This window comes from Tenrec ecaudatus, chromosome 9 (assembly GCF_050624435.1).
Source record: "Tenrec ecaudatus isolate mTenEca1 chromosome 9, mTenEca1.hap1, whole genome shotgun sequence".
NCBI classification, from domain to species: Eukaryota; Metazoa; Chordata; class Mammalia; order Afrosoricida; family Tenrecidae; genus Tenrec; species Tenrec ecaudatus.
The window spans coordinates 159,792,297-159,803,207 of NC_134538.1; the positions used below are offsets into that span (position 1 = coordinate 159,792,297).

Sequence of the window (10,911 nt, forward strand, 5' to 3'; positions counted from 1 at the left end):
CCATAGTGGAGGGGCCCCCAGTCATCTGCACCCCACTTTTGTCCTGCTTGATCCAGTGCCACATGCCACTGGGGCTGGCAGCTTTCAGAGAAAGAGCCACTGCCCACCACCCGGCAGCACTGCACCCCTCAGATGGGACCCCCCTATCCCCTGCACACACACTAGCAGTGGGGTCCATGGGCCACCACAGGTCACCCATGCTGACTCACCGTGCCCCCTGGGGTTCCCATGCTGGCTTTATTTTAAGGCACACCATGTGGCGTGGCACCTGCAGGCTTCATGGGAGCATGAGGACCGCAGGCGGTGGCACCAGGTGCTACGCTCTGCATCTCCCTCCCTCTCATCTCCCCTAGCCCAGGTGCCCGGGTCCCCAAATGAGGCACACACAGCCAGGGGTGCCACCACGTGGTTTAGTGCCCAAAACACAGTCGACATCACAGTGCCCAGGCCAGCGAGGCTGTCCGGGCCGCCCCGCCAAAGACATATGGCCTGGGGTGTTTGTATATATTTGTACAGAATTATCTCTGTGAGACACGCAGCCAGTCGCTCTCGGGTCTGGGGGGTATGTCGGGCAAGAAAACATGCGGAGACGGGCCAGCAGAGGGCATGTCCCAGACCTGGAAGACGGCACGAGGGAGGTAGAGGCAGGGCGGGGTGGGGACTGCACCCCAAGGTTTCCCGTAGCACAGGGATGGGGGGGTGGGAGGTTTGGACTCTCTTTTAATAAAGTGAATTGATTAAAAGTGCAACCCCTCCCCCCAAAGAAAATGGTTCAGCAAGAGCAGTGTCATTCACCAGAATATACAAACGGCCCACCAGGCATGTGCTGCATGGCCTCCCCTGGAAGGAAAGCAGCCCCCACCCCAACAGCTGTTCTGCACATGCCTCCCAGCCCCAAAGTAGAAGCGAACCCCATGCACCCTGCCCCATCACTGAGAGCACCCTCCATCCAGCCCCCCACCCCCAGCGGGGCCAGCTCCATTGGACACAGACCCCTGGCAGTGAGGGAAGCAGGTAGCAGAGGAGCCAGGAGACCCTCTCTGCTCACACCCACCTGTTGCCCCAGCTGCATCTCAGAAGCGTGTGTGTGTGTGTGTGTGTGTGTGTGTATAAGGGGGTGGGCAGGTCACACAGCACTGAAGCGTCTCACTCCTGAGACAGCAGTGCGGGTCCTGGAAAGGTGAGGCAGCTGAGGGACAGTCCTGGGCTGGGGCAGGGAGAGTGGAGTCCATCGCTGCCAAGCCTGGGGCCTGGCGCCCAGGTCCGCGTGGAAGGGATGGGGTGTTGGAGTTCAGGGAAGCTGCGGGGTGGGGGGCTGCGAGAGCAGGAGGAGCAGAGGGCCACGTTGATCTGGGAACCCCCACCTGCAGCACCGAGTCCACACTCCACCCCCTCAACCCTGAGTCCCCCGGAAGTTATAAAAACGTAGAAAAGGCCAAGAGAAAAGTGTAAACAGCCCCAGAGAGTCGGGAGTGGGGACACCGTCCTCATGCTCCCCCTGGCCAGAGACGTCTCTCCACGTCGTCGGCAAGGTGGGTGGTGTCCCCCACCCAGGCCAGGTTCCCAGAGCAGGTAGGGGATCAGGTGGGGAGCAGGGTCAGGCAGTCGGTTGCTTTCCAAATCTTTCCGGGGCCCCACATGGCTGTCCTGTTCCTGCCGACCCTGGGCTCTCCCGGTCTTCCCCAGAGGCCAGCCTGAGCCAGCCCCAGCCAGAGACAAGGCCCGATCAGGAAAAAGCGAGAGCAGGTGGAAGAGGTGTTGGCAGCCGGGTGGACTCCTGGAAGACTCAAGGGCCTGAGGTCAGGCCAAGCCCACGTGGCCACTGCCAGCCTCAGCCCACAGGCCGAGGTCCCAGGCCCAGCCAAACAGAGGCCGCTCATGCCGGGCTCTCGGCACCTGGTGGACCCCGCCGCGGACCACGCATTGCAGGGGAGGCGGTGAAGGGTCATGCCTGGGAAGCAGGTCCCAGAGCGCTAATTGTTGGCCTCGCCCTCCTCCTCATCGAAAGACTGCACCCCGGAGGACGTGACATCAGACACCTTCCGGCTAAGGGCAGTGGGGACCTCAGGGTCCTCCCTCGGGGACAACGACTCCAGGTCCCGGCACCCCGCATCCTCCTCCTCCTCAGGAGCCAAGAGCCTCTTCTCCCCGTCCTCCTCCTGATCCTCCTCCTCCGGCTCCTCCTCCTCCTCCTCGGCAGAGACCCGGGCGAGTTCCACGACCCCCCCACTGGGAGCCCAGTCCGTGTCCACCCCCAGGAACGGGGGTGGCTCCTGGGTGGGGCAGCCCAAAGTGGGCTGCGGGGGCCCCATCTCGTGCAGGCTGGGCTGTGAGTCATTGAAGGCAGGGCCGAGGTAGGAGCCCGTGGCCGGAGAGGCGATGAGGGACTGATCACTGGCTTCCCAGGCGTCCGAGGAGCCCAGACAGTACATGCCCTGGGACACGTAGGAGTGGGGCCAACCGTCCATGGGCGCCTGGGTGAGAGCATCTGCCGAGAGAGGGGCCAGCGGAGGATGCCACGTCAGAGGCTGGGCCACCGCTGGCCAGCGCCCCCACCCCACCCCACCTCCAACCACAGGGCTCAGCAAGGGGCTTCCTGCAGGCAGGGGGACTTCCCTGCGGGGCCATGGCTCAGAGGAGCCCTCACCCTGGCTCTCCATCAGCTCGTGGTAGTTGTCACTGTAATTGCAGCCCAGCGGCTCCTGGGTAGAGTTGACACTCATATCCTCACCGTCCATGGACGACCAGGCCATGAGGGTGGCCTCAGAAATGGCGAACTGCTCCATGACCCCTGGGAGGGTGGACACACAGGGAGTAGCGTCGGGCCCCAGGCATGGGGTACCCCCTGCGCAGGCTCCCTCGTGCTTGCCTGGAGTCTTGGTGGCCCAGCGGGCAAGCACAGGCTGCTAACCTCACTCTGGCAGTTCAAACCCAGGGAGAAAGATGGGGCTGTCTGCCTCTGCCCCTCTGCCCTGACTCAGAAGCCCCAGGGAGCCTGGCTACTCTGTCCTAGAGCAATCATCTGGCCGGCAGTGGGTCTGAAAAGAAGCAGGGAAGGGTGACCACATACAGACAGATAGACAAACGCATGTGATGCTTATTTCCAACAGTACATGTCTCGTCTGGAATCTGACAGTATGATATACCCAATATAACCACCATAAAAAGTAAATTAAACCTAACAACCAATACATTCATATAGTAAATAAATAAACATGGAGGAGAAATAGAGCTGAAACTAAGCAGTAAAAATTGAATCTTAAAAGTGACATATGAGCAAAATAAATGATTAGGCCATCTTTTCCAATCAGAAGAAATGCTGCCTACAGAAAAACAACCACCACAAACGCCGTGGTCAAAGAAGAAAACCAGCAGGTGAAGCTAACTTAGCAGGAGGTTTTGCCTAACCCAACAATTAGAGGTCTCAGGAACAAACCATCCCCGCCGCAGCTCCCAGCCTCTGTGGCTCCTACTACATCTTTGGGTGGACCACACAGCCAGTCGTGGGTGGCGGGTTTGTGGGGAAAGCTGGGGGTCTCTCACTGAGATCTCGTAAGGAACGGAGGTGAGGGCTCCCCCTCCAGAAGTCTGTCTTGGGGTTCTTGTCGGAGCCCCAGTAGCTCTGGGGAGGCAAGTTGCGGGATCCAGGTCAAGGAGCTTCAGGGGCAGTGGTCCACAGCTAGGTACAGTTGAAGGTTCAAGGAAGGAAGGGGAGCGGGACGGGACAGAGAGGATGGATGGGCCTGGGGCGCCCCTAGTCTAGCCAGGAGTCTGGGTAGCACCGTAGTTAAAGCACTTGGCTGCAAGCCCAAAGGTAAGCAATTCAAACCCACAGGAGCAAGATGTGGCCGCTTGCTTCCGTAATATGCAGTTTTGGCCACCGGAGGGGCAGTTCCACTCTGTCCTGCAGGCCGCTGTGAGTCAGAGCTGACTCAACCAAACCCAGTGTCAAGCTCTGGACTCTGACTCACAGCCTCCCTGGAGGACAGAGTGGAACTGTCCCTGGGTTCCCCAGGCTCTCCCTATTGGGAGGAGCAGAAAGCCTCGACTTTCCCTTAGAGCCACTGGTGAGTTTGAACTGCTTTCCTGGCAGCGAACAGCCCAGTAAGTAACCCCACTACACCACCTTATCGACTTCACAGCAGCAGCTTTCACACAGGGCCGGCCGTAAGTTGAAACTGGCATCGCGAGCTGCCTGACCCTGGCTGAGGCCGCTCCACTGCCCACACCCCCATGGCAATGTCGCCCCTTCTCTCTTGTCCTTCCTCGGTGCCACTAGAGACTTGGCCACCTTGTAAGGATGCTGTGTGCCTGTCAGCCATGGCACTACATCGACCCCTGGGCCCTAAGCTTAGCCTGGAGACCCACCTGCATCTTGGTCCCTGGTCTCGTGGGGGCTGCAATCGTTAAGTGCAGCAAGTGAGGTGGGAAGGCACGGTACTGATGGGCAGAGACCAGAAGGCATCTCTGTGGCCGGCCTTCCTGACTGTTTTCTCAAGAGGAAAGAGGACAGGTGGAGTCTTTGGGGACCCAGGTACCCATGTACCACGGGTGGTCAGTGGAACAATCTCGCTAGTAGGTGGGGGTCTCTGGGACAGGTGGGCTTCTTATCTCACTCCAGGGACCATTCTGGGAAATGCTCATGATTTGAGGGCACTGGTCAGAATAACCAGTCAAATGTTGACTCTGGGAAATACACCCCACGATGGGGGTCAGGCTGGAAGGTCAGTACCTGCCAGGAATCTCGCCTCCTTCTCGCCGTCACTGAGGTCGGAGTAGGCATCCGTATCCCGGCGCACGGCCTCGTGGCTGTGTTGGGGCTGGATAGCGGGGGCCTTCCCCCAGCCCTGCCACTCAATCATGTGGGCCACCCGGCCCTGCCCCATGGCTGTGGGCTTCGTCACATGGTCCTTCATGCTTCGAGAGATCCCTATGGGGCCACATCATGAGAACAGTCCAGTGTGCCCAGGCCAGACCCCCGGCTCCCACCCTCCATAGGGACAGCCTGGGCATGGAGAATGGGCCCCGGCCTCCAGGGGCAGACCAGAAGTCACCTGAGAAGGACGACTTGGCTAGGGCCCCGATGCCATAGGCATTGGAGCTCCGTTTGAGCTTCGGAAGGATGGACGTGGTGTCTTCCATGGACAGCTGGAGGAGGGAGGGGAGAGGGCAGGGGGAGAGGAGGCACAGGACGTTATATTGAGGCGGGTTCTGACCATCGAGCCCAAGGACTGAGCCAGCGCAGATGAGGTGAGGCCCCTTGCCCAGCCGACCTGACCACGGGGTGGGTAAGGGGACGAGACTGTGTTCTAGCAAGGTGACAGAGGACTGATGGATGGGATGTGGGCGTGGCTGATGGGGCGGGGGCGGGGCTGAGGGGCGGGGCTGCACTCACATTGATGGCGTCCCAGGAGAACTCAGTCCGTGTTTGCTGTGAGGACGGAGGAGGACAAGGGCATGGGTGTCTCGGGCACTTCCAGCTGCCCACGGGACCCCACCTCCCTTGAGGGTTGTCCTCAAGGGGTGAAGAGGGCTCGGGAGCTTTCCTGAGAGCAGCAGGGGAGGAATTTTGATGGGGGCTATCTGAGGGAAGGGAGACAGTGTTCTGTGAAAGGAGGAGTCTCTGGCAGCACTTGGGGTGTTGCTTTGGAGATGGGGTAGTTCTCTGGGAGGTGCAGTGCTCTGTACAACTGAAAGGTTGTTGGTTCGAGCCCACCCAGGGACTCTGCAGAAGCGAGTCTCGGTGAACGATTCTCATAGAGGTGGAAGCTCTGCAGGGCACATGTTCACTCTGCCACCCAGGGTCACTCTGAGGGGCACATCCACTCTGACACCTGTGTTCACCCCGGGGGCAAGTCCACTCTGAAGCTGTAGTCACCTGTGGGGCACGTTCACCCTGGGGACATGTCACTCTGCTACCTGGGGTCAGCCTAGAGGCATGTCCACTCTGACACCTGGGGTCACTTCGATAGCACCGAGTACCCACCCAGCTGGAGGGCTCGGCAGCTGGAGGCCGAGACTGCTGACTGGGGGTGGGGGTGGGGGTGGCTTACCTCAGTGGATGGTCGGTGCAGGCTGCTCCCCTGCAGCGAGCTGGTGCTGTCCATGGGGATCTGGTCCACATCCTTCAGACCCTTCCAGTCCACCGCAATCACCTCACTCCCTGCAGGGGGGAGAGTCAGCCACCTACAGGTCTGCAGAGACCCCCGGCTCACCCCTACCCCAGGTGCCAGCTCCCAACTGCAACCCCTCCTGCTCCTGAGCACCCCTGTTTCCTGTCCCCTCCCATCCCTGTGGAGCCCACATTCTGGGTGGGAGGATAACAATGCAAAGTCAAGACATTGTTTTCAGGGGAATCAGCAGGGCCACCCGGAGAAGTGTCATATGGCCCTTTGTCTGTTGTTGAGGACAGGGGCAGTGGTCGGTGTCCACGGGGGAACAATTCCCTGGTCTGTCCTGAGGACGGCTCAGGGTTGTTCCTTCCGGTACATTTCCAAAGGAGGACAGACCCTCACCCCCACCCTCATGCGCTGGGGTAGTTGCTCCTTGTGGGGGCGTGCCTCTCTCCTGGGGGACCCTCCCTAAGCCTTGGTGAATTTATGGCTCTGCCAGGAGGTGTGTGTGTGTGTGTGTGTCGAGAGGCAGGGGCGGGGCGGGGGGGGCAAGGAGTGGGGGCCAGCAGAAGCTGGGGTGGAGACAGACCGTGGGTTGAAAAGGTGGCCATGGGGTAGGGACTGTCCAGAGCCATAGGAGGACCTCAGAGGGAGCAGGAGGCAGCAAAAAGAGATGGGCCGCTGGGGGCTGCTGGTGAAGGAGTCAGGTGACTCCTGGCAGGAGGGGTGCTTCAATCTTGAGGGGACCCCTGGGGTGGCTGGGGCCATCTGTCCTTGGCAATGAAGTTCTAAGTTTCTGAATCAAGGGTTGAGGGAGGTTCCCTCTGGGAAAGGAGTACACTGAGGGGGGCTCTTGGGCAAGTGCAAGTCCTGGGCTTACAACCACATAGCTGGTATAAAGGAAGAGGGTCCAGGAGGGAAGGATCTCCCCACATAAAATGGGCCTCTCATCCTGGGACTGCAGGAGGGTGAGGAGAGGGGGTCTGGCCAGGGCCTGGGGCTGCAGGAGGGCAGACAGCACCTGAGCTGGTGGTAAGGGTGCCACACAACATTGCACCCCCAGGAAAAGCTGGGGCCTGGTAGGAGGGGAGGGGAGGGGGCGGCTGGAGTAGCTAGAGGGAGGGAGCGCTGAGTCAGAGCTGGGGGCAGGGAGGGAGGGCTGGGAGAAGGGGGTGACTGCCGTTGGAGGGGTATCCATGGAAATAAACCGACTTCCAGGGAGCACGTTTGTTTGTAATAACACGAATGATTCCCAGCCTGAGGTCGCCCTCAGCCTGTAGGCGGGAGAAACTGGGAGTCGGGATAGGGGGTCTGGGGGTGGGGGGTTTCGGAGAGGAAGGTTCTCCAGCACCACGCTGAGCTGCTGCGAGGGTGGCAGTGGCGTGGGTGCAGGGGGCGGGGGTCAGGGGCGGGGTAGAGCGCGGAGCAGGTGCCTGCACCCCTCCCAAGCAAGGTAAACACCCAGGGCCGCCGGCCCGGACAGGTGCCCTCAGCTCCGTCCATCGCGGGCCCCTCCAGACCCCCGCGCGACCCCTCCCCTGACCTCCCCAGCCCGGCGCAGGCCACCCCCGTCTCTGGCCTGGGGGGGGGCGGGCTCGGGATCTGGCAGGAGGGGAGCAGGTCCGCTGGAGGTCGGAGTGGATGATGGGGTGGGGGTGGGTGGTGAGACCGGGGCCAGGGTCTCGACTGCTCAAGTGACCAGGGTCGCTGACGGGCTGGGCCGGGGCGGCGGACCGACTGCGGGGAGGAGGGCAAAGGACGCTGGCGGGGATGCGGACAGGGATGCTGAGAGGCGGAGGAGGATGCAGGCGAGGGGCCGGCCTGCGGGACCAGGCTGCCAAGCGAGCGCGCGAGCGCGCAACGCGGGTCTAGGCGGGGTTGCAGGCCCGGCCGGAGCAGCGGGGCGTCCGGGCGGGGGCAGGGCCGGGCCGCCGCCCCCGCGGTACCCACCCACGGTCCGGGAGCCGATGCAGCCCATGGTCCGGGCGTCCGGGGCGCAGACGCGGGCGGGCCCGGGAGCACCGACCGCCGCCGCCCAGCCGCTCTGCAGCGCCGCCGCGGCGTCTCCGCGCGCCTCTCCCCATCCCTCCGGCCCGCCCCGGCCCTCCCCATCCCGCCGCCGCCGCCGCCGCCGGCGCCCCGCCCGGCCTGCACGCCGCCAGCCCGGGATTGGCGGAGCCGCCGCCCGCCCCGCGCCCCCCCGCGTCCCCCGCGTGACTCCCGCCCGCCGCTGGGACCCCGGTGGGACAGGAGCTAGGGCCGTCCCTGTACTCTGAGTGCGGGGTGCGCGGGACCGGAGCTAGGGACCCCAGCAGGACGCAGATGGGTGACAGTAACGCCGCACTCCGCAGGCACCTGTGTGCTCCTGCCGCAGGCTGCGTGAGGCGCTCGAGGGCCCGAAGCCTCCAGGCCACCCATCAGACTGGCCTCGTTCCGTGGCAGCTAGGCTCCGCAGAATGGGTGCGAGGGGGTGGGGTACTAGTGGGGCGGGGGCTTTGGGCGAGATCGAGGTGGGAGCAGAGAGAGAGGGACATGACCAGGATCTACATTAACTCCACATTAGAGCTAGCCAGAGGGGGGGGGGAGGGGGGCGAACAGCCACCTCAGTGCAGGGTCTGTGTGAGGCCAGAGGGCTTGCCATCTTGCCAAGGTGCGTCTGGTGAGCCTGAGCTCCTGCTACCCAGCAGACGAACACGCGAGCTTCCTAGGGGTCGTCAGAGAGAGGTGTTCTCTTTACATCCATCATGAGATGGGGGACGCTTTGGGGCTCTTGACCAGAAGCCAGTGTGAGTCGGACAGCTCCCCAGGTTGGGGATAGAGGGTATGGTGGTCAGGGGGTGCTTCTCACCGAGACTCTGAGCCCTGTGGAGAACTTTCAACCTTGGCATCATCCGTGGGAGCTGCCCCCAAGTGGGGGCAGCTATGGCTACCCTGGGGCTTCCCACCTGTGCAGCCTGCTGGGCGAAACCAGTCCCCTATCCTGAGGGTTGGGACCTGCTGAGATTGTCTCCAAGTCCTTCCTGGCCTTGAGCTGCAGAGAACTAGAAAGTATCTGCTATTGTTAGTTTCACAAAAGAAGTGATCAAATAGATGGTTTCTGCCCTCCAGGAATAGATGGTTTGCTGCAAGGGGAAGCGATGGAAAGATGGGAAAAGAAAGGAACCGGGAAAGCAGCCCCGCCTTCCATTCCTCCAGCTACGCCCCAGGCCTATTGTGTGGGCAGAGAAAGCAGTGAGGCCATGGCCAGGCAGGAGGATGTCGGGCCAAGTGGCCAGCGCTGCTGTTCGAGTCTGTCCGCTGGAAACCAGCTCGCCCCTGGGGAGCTCTGTGATTGCGTAAACAAAGCCTGCTCTCAGGGCCCTTACGCACCCCGCACCCCGGAGTCTGGCTGGCTGTATCCAAATGATTAAACCAAGCCATCAGCAGGGACCCAGGGTCTTGAAGGTTCAGTTCCCACCCAGCGCCTCAGAGGAGGCTGCCTTCCATCTGTGTCCCCAGGAACATCCCTTCAAAGGCGTTCATCTATTCCACTTAGCGCCATGCCATCTTCGAGGGCAAGCCTAAAGCTTCCAGATTTGGTAGGAGCTGGCACCATCCGGATCTGGAGGGCAATGTGACAGTCCTGCAGGCAGGTGGGAGTGGGCGTGGGGGTGGGAGGGGAAAAAAACAAACCAAAAATAAGGCTGTAAAACATGCACGATTATTGTTGCTGTCACTGAATTGTGACACAGGCGATCCCACTTAGAGAAGTCACCTAAGGAGATAAAGATTTCACCTCCAGCATTCACCAGGCACTCTGTTTACATGATAATGAAGAAAGGCTGTCCACAACCCAGGCCTTTGAAATGGGATAATTGCGTAGATTATCCCAGAGGTCTGTAAATAGAGTCCTAGGCAGCCTTTGTAAGACTTCATGCTTGCATTTGTGGACCTAGAAAAGTTCATGATAAGGTTATATTTTAAAACAAACGAACTCGCTGCCCTTCAATCTCTCACTGGAGCAGTTCGTCCCTGCTCTACAGGGTCGTTATGAGAGGATGATTTTTAAAAAGCAGGCCATAATATAAGAATTACAGTTACTGCTTATGGGTTTTCTGGTTTTTCAATCTGCCCCCCTCTCGCTCTTTCTCTTACACACACACACACACACACACACCTGCCTTTTGTCAGATCTCTCACCGCAAGTCATGTCTGGGGTTCACCCAGGAAAGCTTAAGCTCCGTGGATGTCCAGCCCCCTTACGGCCTGCCCAGCCACGAAATCTCGAAACTAGCCAGTCTGTTTCCACAGCCTAAAGACCCAGGATGTTGGCAGAATGCCCCAGTGTGGCAACGACACTTCCTCGCGGGGGCCCTTTGGGACTCACCCAAGGTGAGGTCTCATCCCCATTCTTGCCTATTGTGGGCTGACTCCTGGACAGGAGGGGAAAGAGGAGCCGAAAGCCAGCGCTGCCCCCAACAAGGCGCTTCCTTGCCCTGGGGCCGGGGCGGAGTCCAGGCCAACCCTCCTGGACCAGGAAGAACCGGTCTCAGGCTCATACCCTCCCCGCAGAGACCCAGCATTTACTTCAATTACGTGTGGCGCCGCAAACCTCAGGGGGATGCAGGTGCCGGTGTCCTTATCCCCAGTAAAAGGCACAGATTCCACATCACGCGGCCCTGGGGGGACTGACGCTCACAACGCCCTTCATGTATTTGGAAACCGGAGCAGCGTGGGGCCGGCAGGCAGACATTGGTACCGGATGCTTTTAACGGAGAATTGGACAGGTTACTACAGCACCGCCTTTAAAGGACTGTGT

General features: G+C 60.8%; 1 protein-coding gene across 1 annotated transcript; it reads right to left on the reverse strand.

Annotated features, from left to right (window-relative positions):
- Positions 1-400: 400 nt before the first annotated feature.
- Positions 401-8,190, reverse strand: FAM131B (family with sequence similarity 131 member B). Its single transcript, XM_075557772.1, has 7 exons — positions 8,064-8,190; positions 6,054-6,163; positions 5,396-5,431; positions 5,055-5,148; positions 4,733-4,930; positions 2,648-2,791; positions 401-2,488 (listed from the first exon to the last, which is right to left on the reverse strand). Exons 1-7 carry the CDS (start codon positions 8,089-8,091, stop codon positions 1,974-1,976), a joined length of 1,125 nt encoding a protein of 374 aa, XP_075413887.1. The 5' UTR covers positions 8,092-8,190; the 3' UTR covers positions 401-1,973.
- Between the last annotated feature and the right edge of the window lie 2,721 nt (positions 8,191-10,911).